Here is a 25,107-nt window from a genome sequence, read left to right on the forward strand (position 1 = left end):
CAGGCATATATGTGCTGCTACTACATGGCTGTTTGCAACTCCATGTAGTTTCAATCTTTTATCAGTCCCCCAAAACCAGAAGTACAGTCAACATATGAGTCCAGAAGATGAGCCTTGCTCACTCTTGGTCTTGTAATCTGCAATGCATTTTGGCTGCACAGAGCAGTGATGAGGTGTGATGTAACTGTATAGCGTGAAAACACTGTAGCAGCAGCAATCTAATTCTGGTTTCTTTCTGATTTACTGAGTGGTCCTATTCTCTGCTCAGGCAGAAATACTTCAGGCAGTTCTGTTTCAAAAAAGAATAATGGTGTACATGGGACCAAACCACAAGTGTTCTTGGTACATAATATAAAGTCAGACCCTGGACTTGAGTCAGAAGCTGTCTGCCTGTTCCATATTCAGTATTTATTCTTGGAAGCACAATACCAGAGCTCCACAGTCAGCCCTGAAAGCTCTAGAAGACAGTACAGTTTGGCCCAGCTTTGATTCATGGCCATACTAGGTTACAGAACAGTGCACAGTTAAACCCAGTACCATAAATCAGCTTCTACTTATATGCAGCGTGTGCAACTTTGTAAGCTTCTCAGTAAATCCAGTGAGAGTTTCACATTTATAAGAAAACAAAAGCCAGCTGATTCATACCACTGGTTTGCAAAATTTTCTTCAGTCATGTAGGCCCACGAACACTTCGGTTGGAATCTAGAGTTTGGGCCTAAATTTTAATCCAGAGGAGCTGTTTCCTGGAAGCAAATAATTCCCTGGGACCTATGTGGTGGCCAGCACTTCTGAAAGCCAGCTCACTTTTACAGAGATGTTTTAAGTACTTGATGTAGGCTTCCCTGTGTCAGGAGTTTTGTTCTGATATCAAGGTAAGGTTGACTGTAAGATGATAAATAAAAGTTCATCTACGTCAGCAGAGGAAAAGGAGCAGAGAATCGGAAGGAATCTCCAAGGCTATCCAGGCCACCTCTCTGCTGCCCTACACAATTGTACCACATGGACCCTTGAAACACTACTGCAGCAATTTAAGGTGTACTGTGTTTCCATAGGGATAATAATGCTCCACGTTCTTCTTGGAGCTTTCAAAAGTCCTAGGCATTCCCTGTCTAGTCCTATGCCACTAGCAAAATCCTCACCCGATAGCTCAACTGATCTGTTCTCTCTCACTGTGGGGGAAGCAGCATTGCAAAGCCTCTGCAAATGAAAAAATACCTACCCAGGAAGTTATTTTAAAACTTTCTAAAGTTCATGACCTGTTTTTATGAAATCTTAATTCGTGTTAACACACTATGCTAACAATACCTTTAAGTACTAGGAAATGCAAATGACCACAAACAATATTATTTACGAGAGGCAACAGAATGCTGAACCAAATGAAAAACACCACTCACAGTAGCGTCTGCATCTTCAATCTCATGGATGGTACCACCCGCAGGACTCTCAATGGAGATCTCATGAGGGGGAGGAACATTGGCAGCTGCATCTGAGTTTGAAAGAGAGCAGTATTATTTTTTTGGTTTTTTGGTTTTTTTTTTTTTATACCCAGTACATGTAGATACACACAGAGGCAGTTCAACAAGCATAAACCAACAGTAAAATTTGATTCCTATTCCCATCATCATGACAGAAACAACACAGGAAACACCTGAAGAGCCTGAAGAAAAGAATCAAATACACTAATCAGAATAAAATACTAATGTTCTGTCTAAGCAGATGTATTTTTTGGGAACATGAAGTTAAGTGCAGTAAAAAGTGCACAGACCTAATTTCTCAAGTAGGATTTTCATGATTCATATGGTAACAAAATAATGTCAGCATGTAACATGATCTCCAGATCACAAACAGCATTATTTGGAGATGGAAAAATTCACAGCTCTTTCTGAAATCCAAACACCATCGAATTTCTCAATTTTCTAGTAATTCAGAATCAGCCTTGACAGGAGTTAGATGAAAACTGACCTCTCGATGTGGTAACATCAGCATCCGAAGCTGGAGTTGGAGTCCCACTACTGCCAAATAAAAATAAAATCAGAAATTGAGGTTGGACATGGTGAGATAGATTTACTAGTTTTTGATTTATCTGTGATTCTGCTGCCAAACCAAAAAACATGTTTGCAGAAGAAATTTGTCATGGTACTACTTTGCTGATAACATCATAAAATTAGGCTTTGCAGTATTTCAGTAATCTTTTGCAACTTAGATATCAGTTCACTTGCAACGCACAACACATCACGTGCCTCTCCAGGTTGCTAACCTCCTCATATTCCAACTGACTTGGAGTCCCCCCCAAAAATGCGTTTTGCCTTCTAGCAGTTCTGTAAAGGAGGCAAATGCAAAGACCAGAGACAGAACACAAAGATAACCTGTAACGTTCTATAAAATGCTCAGTTTTTAAAATACTCTCCAGTGCACTAAAACATCATAACTACTGAAATCGCTGCAAGAAGATGGGTGGTTCTTATCATGACTTTTACCCTGCTTATTTGGAAATCTTCAAAAGGCAACAGTTTCCAAATCCAATTATTGCATTCACACACACACAAAACAACTCTAGGCCAAATGTGGAAAAGAAAAACATTTCAGATAAAAATCAGATGAAGACTGTCAGCCTGAACTAACTAACAGCTTTGACATGGCTCTTACAGTAAACCCAAGCTCCTTGGGGCCATTTCTGTAAGCCCTGAGCAACTGTCAAGTTACCAAGAGTGGGAGACACGCTCTGACAGAAACAAGTCTTTCCTGAATGAAGAAAAAATTATTTTTCAGGTTTGTCATATTTTTAATATATACAGCCTAATCTGTAAGATTGGAAGTTTAAGTGCTAGAGAGAAACTGAACTTCAGAAAATCATTGAAGTTCACTGCATTGAGATATTTCTCCCACTTCTAAAGAAACTTCTTTTTTATTGGTGGTCATACTTGCGCCATAAAATAAGCATTGCAGCAAGCAGTCTTCACTGTAATATACGCAAGTGCTGATACTATGTGAGCCATGCTTCCTAGCCTTGCCAGGTCTGATTTTTTGGTTCACATACTAGAGTACTGGTCTTGCAGTTTGCCCTCAAGCAAAACTCCAGTCAAAGCTGACGGATATTTTGCCTCCTTCAGGACATATAATCAGTCTCTGTATCACTCCAAAAATCAAAGGCTTCCAGCACCAGCCAGACAACCAGATCCAAAGTTACGTACTAAAGATACTGGGGCACATGATCAAGCATATGATCAAACATATGATAGTTTCCCTGAGTTAACATCTCAAACTCTGTTTCTCCCCCTGCCTCTCACAGACACATAACACTTGCCAATAAACAGACCTGAAGACAAATCTGATGAATTTTATATTTAAGCCAGGAATCTTTTCACCCATCCTTTCTCAGGAGGCACAGGCTAGTCCTGCACATAATGATTAAAATATAGTAAGTTCAGGGAATGTTAAAATGACAGGGTGAGATCTACATAACAATTATAAAATATTAATGAAAAATAAAATAATCGCCAGATGAACAAAGCGGAAAATACTTATTCAAGAGTTTAAACAGAACCTTCATGTATTTTCCTGAACAACTAAAGCCGATGAGCTATATGCAAACTTTGAAAGGTACAGTTATTTGTGTCTGCTTCCATCTCGTGGACACTGCTACCCGTTTTCAGCCAGCACAGCGCAAGTTAACTCTCTACTGATTCTTTGACAACCTCAGTAAATCTTGGAATGATTTCCAAGACTGGAAAGCCAAATTTTACTAGCAAGTATAACTTAGACAAGATATCCTCTCTTATCCTCAGTGCCATTGCCATCACACGTGTAAAGAGTCACAAGTAACTCATTCAAAAAACATCAACTTCTTTCTGCTAACCCCCCCCCCACACACATTAAAAGGATTTAGATTTTCTTAAGAACGCTGGTTATATTTTAGAGGGATTTAGTTTCCTTACCTGTTTTTCATCTTAGAACTGAAATAAAAACTATTGCTTAATTATTAATTGGTCAGATGAAATAATTTCCAATTAAATTCACCTAACTCAAAGGATGCATTACTCTTATCAATTTCAATAGGCATTAGATTACATCTATACCAGAGTCTCACCAAATTACAGCATCAGTAAATAAAGCATTTTAGTGCATCATATTTAACGATGGTATGTTCAGAAGCAAATATGATTCTACTTTTCAGGAGAGGTGAAACAATCTGGGATTTTACTTATTACAAACTGTTTAGTGTAACTAAGGTCAGAATAAAAACTCAACAAAAGCAAACTGATGTGCAGTGAAACAACTCTGCTACAGGATTTGTAACCCTCTGTTCAGCTGAAGTGCTCAAACATTAGCTAAGCCTTTTATCAGCCCCCTTTTTTTGAGAAGGGGACAGCGAGAAACGTGATTTGCTTTGGTAGAATAATTTAGGCTCTGAGCTCAGCCTGAGACTCACAGGATTCGATCCAGCTGCCCACGGGCTGGTGCCCAGTATACTTCGAGAGGCCTCCAGGCACTCCTGACCTCCAGCTCCTGCCCCAGAAGGCACTGGTTGCCCACGGATCCCACATCATACCTGCCAGCCTTCTGCAGATCTGTACCGTAACTTAGGGCATCTCGAAAGGACCTAAAAGGTTATCTGACCAACTGAATTGTGGACCCAGTTTTGTGGTGGGTTAGCCTTGGCTGAGGGCCAAATGACGACCCAGCCACTCTCTCACTCCTCCTTCTCAACGAGACGGGAGAAAATAAGATGAAAAAGTTCATGGGCTGAGATAAAGACAGGAAGATTGCTTACCAATTACCTCCATGGGCAAAACAGACTCACCTTGGGGAAAATTAAATCAATTTATTGCATATAAATAGATTAGTAGTGAGATTAGGGTAGTGATAAATAGATTAGGGTAGTGAGAAAGAAACATTAAAACACCACCTTTCCTCCACCCTTTCCCAGGCTCAGCTTCACTCCTGACTCCTCTACCTGGTGGGGGCTCTTCAGGGGCAGCAGTTCCTTCAGGAGATGTCTACCTGCTCCAGCACGAGTCCTCCACAGCCTGCAGGGAATACTCGCTCTGCCATGGAATGCTGCCACCTCCTCCTTCGACCTTGGTGTTCCCTATGCCGCCATTTCTCATTCTTTTTGTTCCCTCCTCTTCTTCCTGTGCAGTGTTTTTGCCCTTTCTTAAACATGTTTTCCCTGAGGTGCCACCAGCTCGGCTGCGGGGCTCAGCCGTGCCCTGCGGTGGGTCCGTCGGAGCCAGCTGGAGCTGGCTGTGACCGGCAAAGGGCAGCCCCGGCTGCTCCTCACAGAGGCTGCCCTGCAGCCCCCTGCCAGCCCCTGGGCACCCGCACACGGTACTGCAAGATCAATTTTAACTAAGTTGCTCGCGTTTTTAAAGGAAAAATCCTCAAAGTAGGCAAGAAAAAACAAGGAGAATGCTATGGTATGGTATAAATCACATTTTCAAAAGAGCAGCAGTGTGCAAATGGAAAGGCTTAAAATTAGTTTTCTAGAGTAGAGTACTACTTCTAGATTGGATTACTGGTTATGAACATTCAAAATAAAATTCTCCAATTTTTCAGAGGTCCCAGAGCACTCTCACTGTCACTGACTCAAATGAGCGGCAGCTCTCCATCCAACAGGGCACTTTGGTTGGTAACACCAACTTAGGCACCGGGTTAGCCACGTGGTGGCAACCACAGACCAAACCAGGCCATGGGGCAACCGTGAGAGTGCTGAAAAGCAAGGTGAGAATAAGGCCGCTGTCATTTAGAGCATAGCAAACCCATCATCTTAAGCAGTAACTGGCTTGTCAAGGCCGGGTAATATATCCTTACTGGTACTGAGGGGCTTTTAAATACAAGCCCCCAAGAGCTAACCAATTTTCTGACAAAATTCTGGCTCACAGCTGGCTGAAAATTAAAAGCCAAGGGCTTAAATAACACCTAGTAAAACCCTAATCAATCTAACCAAGCAAGACCAGTCAAGTACCAAATTTGGTCAAATTAGCAGTTATCACTTTTTCTCAGGAGGATAAAAAAACTGTTTTAAGGAACTGTGCTATAACCGACCTCACTTTATGCACAACATTGTTTTTTCATTGCTTTACTGGAACGGTGAGGTTTGCTTTCTTTTTGCATCCATTTCTTTTTGCCTTCGACTTCCCCTTAATATTTTAATTTTTCAAATGCTCACTTTATTAATCTCCTAAAAAAGCAGCAATAGTACTAGGTATCTCTGAGGAAGCCACTCAAAATGCACATGACAGTGCATATACTGACTTGCCTGAACACACTGCTCTTCAAGGTAAACACAGATTCAAATTCCCCTTCAGTCACACCATTTAAAATATCAGGGATTTTTTTTTTTCCCCCCAGGATTAATCCAGGGCCCAGGCTTTATTTTTAACTATATCTACATAAGCGAGCCACTCCAAGTGGAGGGACTATATTCCAGCAAGAGCTTATTGTGAATTTGAGACACATACATATGAAATGTAATTTCTGTTGTCCTACCTGCATGAGTGATGCCTTGGACCACCTTGGCTGAGCAGTAAGCAAAATATAAAAACATACACATATGTATGGAAAAGTAGGAAGGAATATGCACAAGCAGATGTCTAAGCAGCAGAATGACCAACACTGCACTGTGTTTCCTTGGCAGAAACAACCGGTTTCAGATCACACAGCTCTGTTAGACACCTGGATCTAGGCAGGTGTAAGACAAGACCCATAAGGGCCTCAGAAGTTGATCTGAAGCAAACAATGCTTATAGACAGCCTATACGTATTAATATAGCAAACACAGCTCACAAATACAGCCTATATTCCCCTTTTTCGAACCCCATGGTAAGTACTTCTGTGTGACACCAGTCATGTCAGGAAAAGACTCAATAGGTTCCAGTCCACCAAAGCAGAGTGTCCCATTGACTCACAGGCAACTGTAGAGCCTAAACAAGTTCTTTATGTGCAACCATACTGTGTTATTAAGGAGAAATACCACTCTGGACCTGTCAAATGGGGCATTGGTGATACCATTTCACCCCCCCATAAAATTTTATAAAGGTATTAGTTACATTTTTCTCTACATTACTCCTCAAGGTTTAACACAAACTCAACTCTCTGAAGAAGGTAACATCTTCAGATTTGTACTACACGTTTCTGGACATCCATCAGTTTGTTTATCAATTTGAATGTCCCGAAGTCTAATTTGCTATGTCAAGCATTTATTTTTCTTAAACATTATTATTTCAATGCTCATATTACACAAAGAAGGGAAAATCATTTTATGGTCTGATTTTCTCCTTTTTAAATATTTTAATCACATGTCCTTGAACTAAATATGTGATTTCAGAAGTATTTTTATCCAACTACAGAATGCAAGAGTGAGCCTTGTATTCAGATTCTTTTCCTTTTAAATTGTACCTGCATTTATCTTAATTTTCATTTAGGTAGTTCTTGAATTTTAACCTCTTTTGGTTTTAATTAAAGCAGGACAAACCTTTCATATTTGCTACCTGACAGTAGGGAGCACAAAAGAAAATATACAACTGAAGAGCAGCAGTGTGGAACTCTTCACATGGGGTAAAGCTGTGCAGATGTTCAAAAATTTCTGAAATGAGCAATATCATTGCCAAGTCCATATGCAGACAGTAAAGGAGCTCAGGTATGTTTCTACTTCACTGCAGGCAGAACTGCTGAACTGTTGAAATGATCCCAGCACGGAAGACAAACTCTTTTTCTTTCATGAAGCACAGGTAGATAAACAGTACAAAATTTGAGTTGATACATCAAACATTGCTGCCACACTGCCGATGAAATATAGATCCTAAATTTGCCAATGTATTTCAAAGCAGAGAACACGGACAGAACAAAGGAGTTCCGGACATGATTCATTGTGACTAATTTCAGTGAGTCCAGAATCAGCAAGCACCACTCAGAAAGGACGCATGCTTCTATTTATTTCATTTGACATTAATAGCCACTTCTGAAGAAGTGAAAAATTAGTGCATTGTATCCATCCTTTTCAACTATCCCACACTCCTTATCTTTTCTTCAGTATGTTATTGTGCATACAGCATTCAAGCAAGGCTCTGACATAAAAGCTATACTTTCCTATTGCAGCAATTTTGTGCTACTCCTTTGCCTTCAGTTCATTCTCAAGATCGGGCTTTTGACCCCCCCAAGAATTAGACAAAACAACTGTCCTATTGTCACGAGACATACTCCAAAATTAAGAGAGCAAAATTCATAATGCAAAGTCCCAACAACCTACTGAATAAAGCAATTATTAAAAGTCTTTAGCTGATGTAGCGCTCCCACACTTCCCACTGGGGCAAGACTCCACAACGTCCACTGGGCTGCTCTATACACATCTGGATTATGTCCCATGTGTTACTTTTCCTTTGAGGTTTTCTCCTCAGTGGTACTTAGTTTAATCCCTCCGTTCCTTAAAAGGCCAGGCTAGCCGAGTGTTTAACCTATGTGAATGCATGCACTAGCCTTACAGGAACAAACTTTCTGGCATTACCGACAGTTGCGTAACAGCAGGATGATTGTGAGTTATTCTGGGAAGTAAACTACACAAGTACAAGCCACCTTTCTGTAGGCTACAGTAAAACTATCCTAGCATTTAACTAGCTGAAACCAGCTTTTTCCAGCTAGACAGAGACACGGTATTGACATCTAGGTAGGATTATGAGATGTATTAAATTATTTAAATCACAGTTTCAATTCTGCAGCTATTTATAGCTTTCAGCACAGTTTTGCTTTAATCTAGAAAGGTAGTGTAATTAAAATAAGCAACAGATATCCAGGGCCTGTCTTCTGTTCCAGATCAGCCTCAAATTAAGGAAATGGACCCCCAATTGTTTCACAGAAAAAACAGATTGGTCAAAGCTCATAAAAAGAAAACACTCTTAGTTTCTTTTGCCTGGGCTATGCTCTAGAAAATGAACCTACTGCAAAATTCCTATGTTCTTATCAGTGGGAAAACAGACTGGGAAATACGCCTAGTGCTAGGCCTCCAAACTGAAATGACTGCTTCTGCACAGTCATCAGAGAAACTGGGGTTCCCCAGAGGACAAGTCAGAGCACCTCTGTTAGACCCCTGCTTCGAGGCATCCCCTGGAGAAGCCTGTCCTCCCCTGGCAACGTGGGAGCCTCACCTGAACATCTCAGCTAGATACCTAAAGCTGGTGCTTTAGGATAGTCCTGCCATCCCTTGAGATATGAGACCAGGTCAATTCCCCGTTCTGACACAGACGGCACAGCTGGGTGGCAATACAGCCATGCTCAGATCATTGCATCGCATTGCCCTGCACTGGACCAGCCTCTCTCTGCACACGTGGGTCAGCAGGTGACTACAGCACTGCCCAGAAAACGGCAGCAGCTCTCACACAACGGCACTCGCATCTCCTTCTGTGCAGGGGGGACTTGATGCCGGATTTCCCACACTGTGCCTTAAGGACTGGGGGTAATCCTGGTTTAGGTCCTTGCTCCGATTTCTTACAGAACATTTTTAAAAGGTCTTCATTTTATTCTGATGTGTATTAGGAAGTCTAGTATATTTTTTCATGAAATAATAATGTTGGCTGTTGGCAATACTGAGATGGTTCACTCACTCCTCTTGATGGAGGATGTCTGAAGTTAGATGAGACATCTTCTACCCATGACAGCCAATGTTTTTATATGACCCTGGCTTACAAACTTCACTTCTTAAACCTTGTGGTGCAGAGATGCCCAGGACGCTCTTAGAATAAGGGTTGTGGGGTTTTTTTAATTTTGCCAAAATAAATCATATTAATTTCTTCCTGATGCTCCGTTATCCAGAGCAAATCTACCTGTTTCTATCTCACTGCTTCAGTCTTGTATCACTCTCTTTATGCAATAAAACACTATCATATGCAAGCACAAGACAAACAACAACTTTTAGAGGAAAAGATATAGTAAAACCAAAGTTTAAACTGACGGTGATAACAGAGATCCCATCCTAAAGCTACAAACAATCTGAAGTAATATATAGTGGGATAAAAGCAGTGTGTTTTTGAGAGAGATGCAATAAAGCCCCACAGTGAATTGAGTTGGGTAAAGCTTGCCAATTGTCTACTGGAGCCCCTTTAATGCCTGTCACAAAGCACTCCATAAGATGACTTTTGTATGAGTACAACATTCATCACTCTGATCCACCTTTCAACCAAATGCTGGGCTTTTTGCATTGTTAGGTTGTTTAGCCCAGTGCATGTAGGGACTCTAGATTAGTGTTGACTCTCATTCCTCTCATATATCTCCACGCTTACTAGATTCCCTGAATGATCACACAGAGGGATACACTAGGTTTTCAAACTCAAACTTCTTCAGAAAGATGAAGTTTTTCAGAGTCGTCAACATTCAAACTGAGATAACTGTATCTCTGAATTCACATTTTCTGATAAATAAGATGTGGTTCCATTCATGTAAAGAGCCAGTCTAGAGAATGACTGATGCTAATGAGAAAGAATTGGACCCACAAAGTTTACAAGGACAAGATGATTTTTTAAAAAAATTATTTTCTCTTCGAAAAGAAAAGCGTATAAAAGTTTGGTCAATGTTGCATTCTCAACAGAGAAAGTTCTGAACAGATGTACGCTACCCAGTTGACCTGGAGGCTTCAGGGAGTGCTCATGTCAGAGGAGTGTGCAGATCAACAGGACAGAGAGAAACCAATCTCTTAGGAACCACTTTTGCCCTTATTGTCTCATGTTATTAATTTAAATATAAAATGTTGTGGTTATGAAATCATTATGAGGATATCTAGTTTGGGAGGTTGGGTTTTTTTTTTTAAAGTCTGTTAGGTGATTACTCTTCCCAGTAAATGAATTACTCACATTTATCATGGCTTTATATGGCCAGTAAAGCAGGGAATCGACCCTGCCAATTTTTCAGATGAGTTCAGCACTAGGTTGTTTGGGTTTGAATTGGTCTAAAAATAACAGCTTAGATTAACTTCTGAGTAGGAATGGAGTAATAATTTGAACTGGTTTTCCTCTCAGTTCGAAAAAGACATGAAAATAACAGGTCAAGTTCAGGTTTGCTTTGGTGAAAAGAAGCCACAATTCAGACTAGTTTTCATTTTTATTGCCTTGTTAAAAGTGTGAGGAGCCCAAGCAGCCAATTCCCTTGTAACTGTTTTTAGAGCACATCTCTCAAAAGTTTTTTTTTAAAAAGCATTTCAAAAACATTCTACTTTTTTGCTTTTTCTAATGATGACCAGGAGTACCTTAAAGCCTTTGGGAAAGGTTCACAGGATAACCGGAACACTAACACAAGTAACTATGGACACATCTCTTTCCCAAAATAGATTTCCCCCACTAAACCTCTTCAGGTAAATAGTCTGCATCTGTGCCCGACAGCCAACAAGGCGATAACATACTTAAGCAAAAGTACAAGCCCCAGATTGGCTGAGATATTTTGAGCACGTCAAGCATGCTAGGACAGCCTGCGAGAGGTTCACGTGCCAGAACCACAGGATTTCTCCACCGCACTTTTCTATACACCCTTTTGCACAAAGGTGAATTTTGTTCATCTTCAGTGCACAAATCAACTCCAGCAGCAGCAGGAACTGGAGAAAGGACCGATCACAAGGCTTTAAGAAGGGAAAATTACTTACCCACATGACCAGTCAGTGCAGGAGCTGACAAGAAAAAGAGAGAAAAGGTTACAAAATGTCACAACTCAGTCCTGCTGTTATCTCCAGGCAGAATAAAATGCAAGGCAAACACAGATACTCACCTGCCCATCGCTTCCTTTGTGTAGGACAGTTTCTGGAAAACAAACAAACCAACCAACCCTGAGTATATTTGAGTATCATAAGGTGAAAGGAACCGAAATGCAGTTTATACCACTTTGTTTCCTACCCTGTGCCAAAATAATTATCTTTTCTTTGTTCTATGTTCATTTTTTAAGTTCAAAATTTATTAACAAAGTCCTCTCTGAAAAGAAAATGTGTCCTACATTTCCAAAATACAACTGAAACTCAACAACAGACACTGTAAAGAGCACTAAGTTTGTCAGAAGATGCACTACATTTCTGCATTTTCCTGCACTGTTCTGCAGGAACGATGTTCTCTCACCTTAGAGGAGACTAGTAATAAGATACTTTTAAGCAAGCAGTCTTAAGAAATACACTATTACTTCTGCTACTTGTTTATAGATTTAAAACCATCTTTTCGAAAGTATAGTTACAGCTTAAAATAACATAGTAGGATTAGTCTGATGACTTTGTTTAGGGTTATACAAGTGACACGGATGACATTTTTTCACCTATTGGTGCATAAAGACTAAGGCAGGGCTACACAGTTCACAATTTTTCATCAGAATTCTCCTGGTGTTAGTGACATCGGTTCTAGAGAGGGGTCACAGGAGTTTCTGTGGGGAACCCCACAAGAAGTGGAGATCCTGAGCAGTTTGCAGCATGATAGCTGTTGAGGAACAATGCTGTGTCTTGCTGCTGTACCAATGTGAACAGAATACAAAATAGTTAACACAAGATTATTGTCGAGCCACAAAATTTCTGTTTCTCTCTGGTTTTAGGGGAAAGGGGATTGTTTGGCGGTTTGTTTATTGGGCTGGCTTTCTTTACATAATCAATGCAGATACATTTTTCAGTAAAAACTCAACCCAAAGTTGATCAGCTCAAATACCTACTTTGAAGTTAATTACATTAAACTTAACACATAGTATTTCCACTTTGAAAACTCCTCTGCAAAACAGCCATATGTATTTAGCGAACTAAGGCCTGACACTCTAAGCTATCCTGGTGATTCTTTTTGTGAAGGAGAAGTGAAAAGGCAAAAGAGACTTTTTGAACAGGTTAGCCTGCTTATTCTCTTCACCTGTGTTTCTAAGGAAGTCTAGAAGTTCAGCTTTTATTGATTCAGAGCCACCCCAATGACTACCTTTCTCTTCTTTCCAGGACATCTGTGGACAGTAAGTGCGATCACAGCTAGAACGGCAGGCAGCCTGGATATCAGCCTGAGGAGGGCTTGCCAAAATACCAATTTCAGTCAGCTTGCTTTTCAGCATGTCCTTTGGCCAACCTTTATTGTACAAGTCCATTAAATGAAGTATTTGGAGATACTTTAGTATGAAAAACTAAGACACAGTGACACCAGTTTGAAGTAATGAACAAAGAAACTAGCAAGACTAGGTAGTCTAACAGTGAAGAGTAACTCAGGGCCAATAAAACTGTACTGGACTTTGGGTATTTTTTTTAAGAGGTCATTACACTGCTCTATGCAGTGCTTGTACTCAGCTTTAGTGCACTGGGGTCTGCAAGGAATAGAGGCTGATTCCCTCTCCACAAGCTTTTGGAAAGTTATATATAAGTAGTAGCCCTTTTAGGAAAAGGTGGTTGTTCATTAGAAAAAGAGACTTTCTTCCATATTCAGTCAGTCAAGGCAGTTTGTAGGTGCTATTAAAAACAAAACTGCTTATTAGGGGGCCCACACGTGTTTTTAATACCACCTGGTAGTCAGTACCCAGCAGCTTTACTCACTAGTCCACAAAGGCCATTGACAGCAGATGTCAGTAAGGTCCTGATCATTTCATAGAGCAAGGAAACCGAGACACCCCAGGGAGGGGTGCCTTGGCCAAAGCTCTGTTGCAGGGCAGCCTGAGGAGCTGGTGGCACCCAGCTTTCCCGAACCTGGGTTCCAGGACTCAACCAATATGTCTTGGTATTTCCAAGTCTTTTATTCAAGAAATTATAAGAACAACTTATAAGAACCAAACCTGAAATGCCAAATTATTATTTTAATGGCCAAGGCCTAGAATAACAAACATGACACACTGCCTCCACATCTACATTTAAAAAACAGGCATCAAATGACTAAGTTCTCATCCAATTTTGTAGCAAAGTAGCAAAGCCTAATACTGTATGATTGGCTTTGAATGACAGCCTCTGTGTAGGGTAGCTGGATTATTCCTTAATTCACCTAGTTCAGGACAGAATATTCTCTCTTCACTGCAAATCACATCTTTTGTGAAATAAAATAACTTTAAAGGATCACATGCTTTAAATGACTGTTTAAACGACCTGACTTTTCACCATTCTTTCTCAGACAAAATCTCTCACTGGATTCAACAGGAGCTTTGAGAAATAATGGTAAAGATTGTGACCCCTACATTTGGTTGCTATACAATGCTGTGAAGCTATTGCAAAAACAACAACAAAAAATGCATGAACTGTAAATTACAAATGAGTTGATAAAAGAATTATCAGCCATCCATTAAAACCCATATGCCAATGCAAAGCTTGCGCAGAGATTATCATAATCTTGCAGCTTTACGTCACAGGTAAAATCTTAGGTTTTACAGTAAATTCAAAAGGAAAGTATGATCTCAATATCCAGTCTTCAGTTTCTTACAGTCTACAGAGGGCTGAAAAACAGATTCACACATTTTGGATCAGTCCCACAGACTGAAATATAAGACTTGTTTTTTATAATGTTGAATACTTTGGTTTTTTTCAGCTGAGGATGTGAAAATGAAGCATTCCCCTATTGCTAAGCTGGCATGGTCTGCAATAGTTTGTAGTGTGATTGCCTTCCTCTCTCTTAAATGTCTAATTTGTGTTCCAGTCTGCGGTGGGGGCAAGCACTGACATACTTGAATTTCATGGCAAACAGGCACCTTTTTCACATAATTAGAAGTCAAGGGCTCTAGAGTTATAATATTGGCTTGGTTTCTCATTCAGTACAGAATAGCCTTTGCCAAATCACCTCACCTCTCTGGCTCAGTTCCTTCATTAACAAGATGGAGTTATAAACATACCTACCGCACAAGGATCTGCAAGGATTAACATCTTTACCCTTTGAATACTTGAAGTGATCTATAAATAGTTCTACATAGCCGCAGCAGCAGCCACATCAAAGCTCGAGGGGATGGCTTTCACTTGGTGAAGCTACCTCTCGCAGATGCTTTGTATAAAATTAGTTCCCTTGAAGCGACACCTTGCTAACATTATTATACTAATTCTTCTAAAGCTGGGAGCTCAGTTTTGTGTCAGTTGCACTAGCGCTTCCCTTTCTCAACAGACCAGTTAGTTTTATATAATGCAAAATTATCACGAATTAATAAGAGTCCATAGCATTAAATACAAACTACCACAATACCACAAATCACATACAGTACTGACTGGATGGATGAGCTTCTATCACCTTGTGAACTTGCAGGAAAAGAAATTATATGGGATACTCTTGTCTGATCCTAAGAGACGATCGTTACGCACAGAAGACAAAATATCTTGGAGACAATTACAGGCAGGAGAAAAAGGTAGAGGAAATGTCAAGGAGATCTTAAATAATCTCATATTAGTCTAATCCCATCTGTATAGGATTGTACCAAGCATGTTTGATTTAACCCACCTGTACACATAATTTCCAACAGGAAAGTCATACCAAGAAACGACTCTCTCTTTGCCTGTCCTGATTCCCCAGCACAGCGCGCAGCAGAACCACGCTCTCATGGAGGCAAGGCCAAAGCACTGGGGGGAATTCAAGGAAATGGATGACAGTGTCCAGAACTGAAGCTGGAGGGAAAGGCCAGGATGGATAGCAGTGCTCTGAGGCACAGCCCTGACACAGAAGGTGAAAATATGGTCTACAGTGAGCAAGAGGAGAGATAGCAGGAAAAGCTTAGTGGAACAGAATTTGTTTTAGCCATGTTCAACTTGAAATGAAGGCTGGAGATCTACAGTAAGGTGTCAGAAACAAGCTAAGGGTCCAGTCTGTCCAGGAGGAATCAGCTCCGCAGCAGAGGTGAACTCTCAACATAGAAGTGATTCTTCAATGTGTGTTAGGCAGTGTTATCTAGAAACGAGGTACAAATCAGGGAAAACAAGGAAGAACTACAGATTTGCAAAGTAAAGGAGCTGATCAGACAAGGATGATGAGGGTGAAGTATCGGTTCTGAGCTCTGCCTGGAAAGAGATGAGCACAGGCTTCACAGCTGACAGTTTCTGTGCTGTGCCAGGTGTCAAAAAGAGGCTGAAAAGGAAGATTTAGGCTGGAACCGGAGGAGAGTGACCAGAGAGAGAATTAACACAGGAAGAGCTTAAGAGATGAAAAGGAGATGAGGGAAGATTTGGAGAAGCAACCGGAGCTAATTAATCTATTTGCTTATATGTGGTGAAGGTTTGGGGTTTTTTTCTTTTTAAGTTAGAGGAGGCTAAAACTCGCAATGCAAAAAGAAAGAGCCAAGTCAATAGGAGAATAGTGAGTGTGGGGATAAGAAAGGGGGTGAAGGAAATCTGACATAATGGCTCAAAGGAGGGCAACAGAAGAATTTTTTTTTACATCTGTAAGGAGGGGTGGAGGGTGTGAAAGAGCAGATGAAATCTGCTTTTTTCCAGATGTAGAAGAAACCAGAGATGTTCTATGCAAAGAAAAAAAATGTTAAGGTATCTAAGTCAGCAATCAATAAGATACTGGAAACTGTGATTAGGACATTTGATTAAACAGAGAAAGACAGTGGTTAGCAAAGAAGACCACAGAACAGGAAAAGGAAAAACAGCAGAAGAGGCCTTTGCCTCAGAGGAACCTTAGAAAGACAAAATCATCTAACGCGTGAGGTGATCAGAAACTACAGCACTTGGGAGTAAGTGGTTACAAATGACTCATGTCATTGGGGTGCTACGTCCCACCTTTGAACACAGCTCAGAATTCAGGAAAAATAACATATTTTACATTGCTAAGTGCCCATTTCAGCATGCAAAGAAGGTGTTTTGTTATGCTACCCATTAAGGCATCCTAAGGCAGGGTTGCCTTCTGCCCCTTTCATCCTAGTCTCCCTCACTGAGCAGTTAGTCTGTGCTCTAAAAACACTGAAACAGATAGAGCTGCTGATGGGCTTAAAAGTCAATACTAAACAAATGTGCAGCTGAGTCAACACAATTGCAGGTTTTGTTTCTTGGCCCAGGAGCTTTTAGAGTTGACTTTTTGCAGGTGAGCACCTGCTGCCACTGTTTTGGGGATTCCTGGGGAAACTGTCTGCCTTTTGGTTCTCAGACAAAGCTGTACTACAAACTCCTTTCCACGGCTAACTCTCAGCTCAACTCTCGGATCTCAGCCCCAACAAAAGGTGCACACAGCACAAATCTCCCTCTCATCAGCACCCAAAAATCACACAGCCCTGCTTCCTTTGGAAAGGATTCATGACCTAACCCATGTTGTCACGTGTCTCATTTGCCCAACACTGTTCAGATATGCTTTGTTATACACATGGGGCTGTATATGAGCCCTCAGCAGGTATAGCTGAGTATCTGCACAATGACTTAAGTTACGTGAGCTCCCTTAATTCTTCATTTCTTGTGACAGCTTTTCTCAACATGTCTTGTTGTTGTAGATTGTCATCAGATCTACAAGGAACAGCAACCCATTAAAACTTTATTTTCTGAAATTTGATTGAAGCTTGGAGAAAGAGAGATTGGGACATGTAATCTGGTGTAAAGGATGGATTTGCCCTATTACATGCCCACACTGGAAATGCAGGATGCAGACAGAACTTTACGATGGGAGCACTGCAGTATCATGCTTTAAGCTGCATTTTGCTATGGACTTGGGAAGGAGAGTTTACTTTTATTGGAAAGGTGAGGGTCTATTCCATTAGAGTCTCTTGGTAAAACAAATTTCCTGAATTCTTCAGGAACTGTAAAACATCAAGTTTCAGGATTTTGATGAATTAAAAAATGGCCCCAAATTAACTGACCAAACAGAACAATGACAAAAATCATGCAAGTTGGTGGACGTCTTTGCTTGCTTTAAGTGTCTCGATAAACAGAAAGGTCACAACAATTATCTCAGCTCACCATGACTTAACTGGATGTGTGGCAATTAAACAGATGAAGTATGACCATCAGTATTTTAGGTCCTCTCCACCCACGAAGGAACATTATTAGACCTATTTCAAGGTATCCACTGCACTAAAAACTCAGAGACTAGTTCCTGGCAGGGACTGCTGAGTAGTTGTGCTTTGTCACCACGTGGGAAGAAGCTCTATGCAGACAGAAACCAGGGTTAAGCAGCTGGCATGGCCCTGACTTGTATCTCTTGCTCCAGGAAAAAGTTACTTCTTCACCTTTATCTACATTTCCCCTATTTGCTTAGGTCTTTTCTCTCTCTTGGGAATAAGGACTCTGAGACTGCCACAAATAATAAATGGCCAAAGGCTGGGGAATCACAGAGTTAGGAGACCTTCACATGCCAGCAGTAACTTGGCAGCTACACAGCATTACTGGATGTATTCTAAATTCTGATTGTCACTTTTGTCTTCCTCTGGGCCTATACACACAGCAGTCTACCTACTTGTTTTGCTGTTGTTATTGCTGTTATTCTGTTTGATAGCCACATCAGTGTGGGTTAGGTTCAGAGCACGCTGGCAATTCAAAATAGTATTAAACAAGAGGCTGTAAGACCGCTCACATTAATCACCCGAGAAAATCTCCAACTTTTTATTTTTTCCTCACAGCCAAAGGCCACCTTCAAAATGTCAGCATGCGCTACAGCTAAATGTTATAATACAGTTTGTATTACAACAGCAGCAAAAGTCTTATGCTGGACATGCACGTGTGTCTTATTCCCTTGTTTTCTGTGATACGGCATCAGGCTAATGAAAAAAATGGAAATTAAAGAATTTATAAGCATGACTTGGTAAAGATTGTTTTTTATTCACTAGGAAGGAATTGGGGGGGTTCCTCCTCTTCTAATTACAGTACATTTATGAATTACATTCATAACAAGACCTGACATTGTTTCTTGCTATATAAGCATATATACTACTAGTCAACGTGAAATCACCTGACGCTCCATAAAGAATGTAAGCAATCAAGGTATCCGCAAGGTAAAAGGTCCTCACCAATATCTTGCAACAGAAGCTGAGTTTTTACAGTGTATTCTGCACGCTGTGGTTTTGGTTTTGATTTTAAAGAACCACAAACTATATAAGGATGTGACTGAGTAAACATCTACTTTTTTAAACCTCTTGAAAACATCTTTGTTCTTACTACCACTCCACATTTTTCACACCTTCAGTTCTTTTAACTTTGTTCCTTCACACTTAAACATTCAGTGCAGCATCTTCTGATGCAATTTGCACAAAATGTTGCTTGCAACTTCTTATATTAGTTGCTCTGTATATGCTACAGATTGGTGTTGCTCAAGGTGTGCAAAATTTTGTTTAGGCACCACAAAGCCACCAATTTTCTGAACTTTCCACATCTCTTCAACAAATAAAATTTGGAAGAGCATCTGGTTGTTGTGGTATATCCAGTTGCATTCTGGCTGAAACAGTAGCACACCTTTTCCAGTTGCATTCTGGCTGAAACAGTAGCAGAGCTTTGTGTTGTTGAAACTAAAAGGATTAAAAAAAGGAAAAAAAAGAAAAGGAACCTGACACGAGTTGAGGCTTTAGTCCACCTAGCCTGATTTCTTCTTCCTAATCACCGTCAGCAGCAGATGCCTCTATGGAAGTTGTATGAAGCTCCAAAAACTGGACAGGAACCTTAAGAGATTTCTCAGCATGCTAAGGAGACACAGTAGACAACCAGTCTACAAAAAAAGTTCTTTTGACTGTTATAGTATTTGGTTCTCAATCTGCAATAAGTCCATTGTCCAGAAATATTACAAATAGAAGAGAAAAATGCAAAATTTGTCCCCAACAGCTTTGCTCAGCCCTAACACGCCACAGGAGAAGCAGAAGTTTGTATTGCCCTGCTGAAGCTCCTGGATGTGAGGACGGGGCACTGGTAGTCTAGCTTGGAGCTTGGGAGCTCACCACACACCCGTAGAACCTCCTGCCTGCACACCTGCTGAGCAGGTCCCAGCAGTTAAAGGAAGAAACAAGGGAAGCATTGGCAACTGACTCTCCTTTAATCTTCTTATTTACTATAAGAATAGGCTGCATATGAAAATTCAAACCTCTGGTTCCATTTCATATGACAAACTGCACAGAATTAAAGAAAAATTGTAGAAAGAAATAGGCAGGGAAGCCATTTTTTTTTTAGCTAAAAAACCCCTCCTTGTAGAATCCCCAGAACACAGAGAAGAAGTCGTCCTCTATAAAAGACAGAAAAAGCAGGAAAGCAGGTGTCGAAACAGGTTGACCAACTACTCCAGAACGGCTGCATTATTTCAGTAATTTATAAAGTAAAAAAACGTACTCGGCAGCTATGTGGGCATCTTCCAAAGAATATTATATGCCGGCTGTAAATGCTCCTATGAACAGTACAGATTGTGCTGTTTTGGCAGCAGTGCTTCAATTTTGTAGCAAGAAGTACAAGGCTCCCGGGAAATCGATAGTTATTTTTGCTTGTGTTTCTCCTCTCTTGGATTTTTCAAAAATTATCTAACAAAAGTGTGAACACGGCCACAGTCACAAGGCAGAGTGGGGGCAAGTTTCAGCAATACCAGAATTCCAGACACACGTGTCCCAAAGCGCAGAATGACCACGGGAATGGGATGAATGAGAACATTCTACATAATACAGAGTTATACTCCCCCTGAAATACAGCTACACAGTAAGGAACACAAACAGAGTTAATTTATATGAAGGAAGGCTTATATGAAGAAATATACTGCAAGCAAAACTTCCCTTTGGATTAGAATTACCTTCTCCTTTTCCATTTCTGCCAAGATTTGAAAAGAGATGGAGGGATAACATAATCCCACACTTTGTAAATCTACTTAATATCCAAAGAAATTAGTTAGGCTAGTATTCATCCTATGTAAAGTGCTTTCATTTACCATGATCACACAAAGTAAAATGAAAGAAATTTTTTTTGGGGGGGAAAAAAAAAAAAGAACACTTAAAATAATTTTTTATGGTTGGCATAAATCTGTTCATCTGCTTTTTCTGAAAATCTGGTGGGTGATTTCCTTTAAGGATCTGATGAAAACTTAGTGTATGTATTATATATTACTGTATAACACACATATACATACACACATATATAGGCAATCACACAGAGGCAGGCCTCAGTTCTCCAAGACAACATATGGCACACAGCTTGCTTATTACGGAGCAGCAAAAGCATTGCCTTGAGGCACACCTCCCCTACCAGTAGAAGCCATCCGATGGCAAAAGAGCAAATTCCAGCTATGTATGCCTTCAACTCCACCAAAATAGTCAAGTCTTTTTGACAGACTATTAGAGACTGAACAACATTTTTACTGAAGGAAAAAGTATGAGTGCTGGGACCAGAGCTGGTCTAAGCTCCAGCTGATACCCAGTAAGAAAGCGTGTGGAAAGCAAGAGAAAGAGAATTTATCTTTACATGAACTAAGCCATGCTGGAGCAGACATTACAACATCCGTAGGTGTGTGACAGTGATTACCAGTGATTAGAGGAAAGGGTAAGAAATAAAACCAGGAAGGAAGGCTAATAAAGTGTCATTTAATTACACTGCTCAAAACAAAAACTCCACACTACAACAAAAATAGCATGAAAGCAATCATTTTGCTGAATTACCGTTTCTTGAGAGCAAACCCCACAGATTTATTTTGCCTAATTTTCAGATATGCTGAACTCCTTTTGAGAGAGAGAGAGGGAAAATTCATGGCACGCAGCACTTCTAAAAATTGAATTTCATGTTGCCATCTACTAAAAAGTAATACAGAAAGATACTCTAGAATAAGACTGCCAGAAACTGCCAACACGCACAATTCAAAAGAGGTGGCAGATCAATGCTATGGCAGTAATAGCCAATATATAGCAAAAGAAAAGCAGAAATACTTTGATCAGCTGCAAGCTCTAAACTAAACTCTTGAAATTAACCACAGATGATTCACAGACACTGGAGAGCAGAGGAAGATTAGAAACAAGTGGTATTTAGTGAGGTATATAATGGCCAGACAAAGAACTACCGCCAAACACAAGGCATATAATGGCCAAAGAACTACTGCCAACCACGTATGCTGCTTTTCTACAGTGCCAGGCAGAAGTCAGTCTTCCTTTTAAGCAAGTGAGAGTATGGACTATTCACACGTATCATGCATGGACACTACAAAGTACTGTGTATGCTGTGAAATGATGGCAGCCCTTTGGTGAGAAGTGCTCAGCACTTTATAGATCAAACCTAAGGAATGGAAAAAAAAAATGGCAACAGCTGACCATGAACAAATGAATGAACATGCTGTAATGAGAGAAAAAAAATCCCACAAGGGAAAGGTTTAGCCATGCAACTTGCTCAGCTTAGCTGGTGAAAGCAGAAAGAACAAGAGGGTAGGACACAGTGCTTTAGAAAATGCGCTCGGTCCCACAGGCTGAGCCCCAGTTCTTACTACCGCATTAGACTGGAGCAAGCAACTAGCAGGAGGAAGGATGTTCTTAAAAGCAGAGTAGTAACTGCTGCATCTGTTTGGACTTAATGTCCTCAGAGCTGCTTTAAAGAGGTTTCACACTCTGACAAGCATTTTGTGCATAAGCACATATGAGAAAGAGTGAGTCGGTACTAGAGTTAGCAATTAAATCCACACTCTGACCCATGTATTCAAAAACACACCATCAGACCTTCTGAAGCTGGCTGATTGGGGGATGGGATAGAGTGATCTTGCCTTCAGTCTTTGGTTCAAATTTAAACTGAGTTCAGGCTTTTATTTCAAAAAAGTTACCCGATAGATTTGTCACATTTTACGTGGAGCACAGTGGTGACAGCATTCAATCCCCCTTAACACAAACTAGTCTCCCATCAAATCAGCCCAACAACCGTCACCTTTTATCAACTATGCTGGAAGCAAATAGAAGGATGAACAGTCCTTTTCCAGAATATTGCAATACTGAAGGGAATATATCCATTTACAGGAGAAAGAAAACCTAAATTACACATAAACCATCTGAATAAATCATCAAACACAGAGCACTTTATCTGACTCCACTGTAATGCTGAAGGGTCATACCCAGAAAGGTAAAGCAGCAGTGGGAAGTTAGATGCACCATCCTGCTTCCAAGAATCATCCTGATTTCTTTTAGTAAGCTCCCACTATAGATCATCTCACTACCAAAATCTTACATAAAGCAATGATACATTCACTGTGCACATAAATTTCACGTTAATTTTATTTGTCTCCATCTTTTTGCAAAGTCTTCTAAGGACAACAGTACCATCAGACATCATAGAAGCAAACTTTGGCTAGCATCCACCTGTGAAGACTAACATGCAGGCTCAGAAAAAAAACCCTCTCTCCATTATCCACAACAGTTTTCATACTCACATTCCCTAGTGCACATTCCTAGCATAGAAGTCCATAAGAAAGCAGAAAGGAAAAATCCATACTAGCAGAACATTACTGATTCTATGGGATCATACATTGAAGACTTATGATAAGTTTCATAAAACTACTCATCCATTAGCTTGCAAAAATAGAAGACATTGTAATCTTAAAGAAGATCCATAAACCATCATACATTTTAAGACAGCCTTTTATCCAGAGAAATTAAGATATCTACTGTATCTTAGATGCATACAAAGTTAAGCACTTAATTTTGTACTAAGGACTTAATTTTAAAATTCACAAACTCCTGAAAAGACATCTTCATATTTCATTTGTGATAGGCTTCTTTAGTTTAGCTTAATGCTCCTTTTTTTTTTGCTTTAAGCTAAAATAAGCTTGCTTCAACTGAAATAACAGAGAAGACATTCAGCAATTTTTTATTAAGTTGTTTTACACTCGTACTCTGATTTTAACCTCTGCAACTCCCCATGGTGACAATGTTATCAATTGCCTTCATAGGACGCTAAAGGTTTTTAAATTTATAGCCATGCTCATTTCAGTCAGGCTGCAGTGCACAGGCGTCACAAACCTACAGCAACATAAAACATCAAACACGTAATTTTGCCATACGTCTTGGTAGCATCAGAAATACAGCTCAGAACTTCCTGATTCGAAGTGCCATTTGAGCTGAAGGCATCTCCATGTGCAGTTCAGAGCAGGAAGGCTGCTACACGCCACAGAGGGCAATGCACCAGAGCCTGCCTCATGTCATGCTGCCTTTTCAGACAAGGGGACTAGACATCATCCAATTGTCAGGAACATACCTATTGAAGACAACATTTTCTTCATCATCGCTGCTTTTCCCTCCATCAGATCAGCTACAACTTTGTTTCTGGAAATGATCTCAGAACTATGGATCCAAGAGCTGGGATACTCATGCCTGTCCATTTTAAGTGCTCCACACGTTACCGCATGTTGCAGTGGGATATTATGCCCTTGCTCATGAGAAAACACCAGCCAGGTGCTGCACCCACCTTCATAATCAGACTCCGGTGCTCCTCAGACTGACTGAAGTTCGCGCCTATTTCAAAGATACCCATCGTTCCTTCCTCACACAGGCTCATCCAGGTGTGATATTCTTCATGCTCTGGCAGTCTATCCCAGAATGTCTTGAAGACCTCCCAGACTGCTTCCTGACACACTGAAGGCACAAGAAAGGTCTGGTGTTAGTACAACAGGAGTGCTTCCACAGCATGGGTGGCCAGGATAGCGTTGTCCAAATGTTGTATGCTTTTCAGTACATTAATATATAGAACACAGTGACTATACACCTACATGTAAATGTGTAAGGCATTGAAGGGACTGAGTATTGGGTTTGCGTGGCAAGGTTTTGGTAGCCGGTGCGGCTATAGGAGTAGCTTCTGTGAGAAGCTGCTAGAATGTGCGGCTACAGGAGTAGCTTCTGTGAGAAGCTGCTAGAAGCTTCCCCCATGTCCAACAGAGCCAATGCCAGCCGGCTCCAAGACGAACCCGCAGCTGGCCAAGGCCAAGACCATCAGCAACGGTGGTAGCGCCTCTGTGATAACATGTTAAAGAAAGGGGGGGGGAAAAAACCCTGCGCAATGCCAGCAGCAGTCAGAAGACAGGAGTGAGAATATGTGAAAGAAACAACTCTGCAGACACCAAGGTCAGTGAAGAAGGAGGAGCAGGAGGTGCTCCAGGCACCGGAGCAGAGATTCCCCTGCAGCCCGTGGTGAAGACCATGGTGAGGCAGGCTGTCCCCCTGCAGCCCATGGAGGTCCATGGTGGAGCAGATATCCACCTGCAGCCCGTGGAGGACCCCACATCAGAGCAGACAGATGTCCGAAGGAGGCTGTGACCCTGCGGGACGC

The 25,107-nt window shown here is 40.8% G+C and overlaps 1 protein-coding gene across 1 annotated transcript in view; it reads right to left on the reverse strand.

Moving 5' to 3' along the window:
• The window catches only part of IMPG2 (interphotoreceptor matrix proteoglycan 2), a 60,783-nt gene that overhangs the window by 23,337 nt on the left and 12,339 nt on the right, over positions 1-25,107 (reverse strand). Inside the window, exons 3-7 of the mRNA XM_019474725.1 lie at positions 24,250-24,416; positions 11,742-11,773; positions 11,620-11,643; positions 1,963-2,009; positions 1,395-1,486 (exon numbers count right to left, since the gene is read on the reverse strand). Coding sequence (XP_019330270.1) covers positions 1,395-1,486; positions 1,963-2,009; positions 11,620-11,643; positions 11,742-11,773; positions 24,250-24,416 — 362 coding nt within the window. The remainder of the gene's footprint in view (positions 1-1,394; positions 1,487-1,962; positions 2,010-11,619; positions 11,644-11,741; positions 11,774-24,249; positions 24,417-25,107) is intronic.

The sequence above is a fragment of the Aptenodytes forsteri genome, unplaced genomic scaffold (assembly GCF_000699145.1).
Source record: "Aptenodytes forsteri isolate BGI_AS27 unplaced genomic scaffold, ASM69914v1 Scaffold61, whole genome shotgun sequence".
NCBI lineage: Eukaryota > Metazoa > Chordata > Aves > Sphenisciformes > Spheniscidae > Aptenodytes > Aptenodytes forsteri.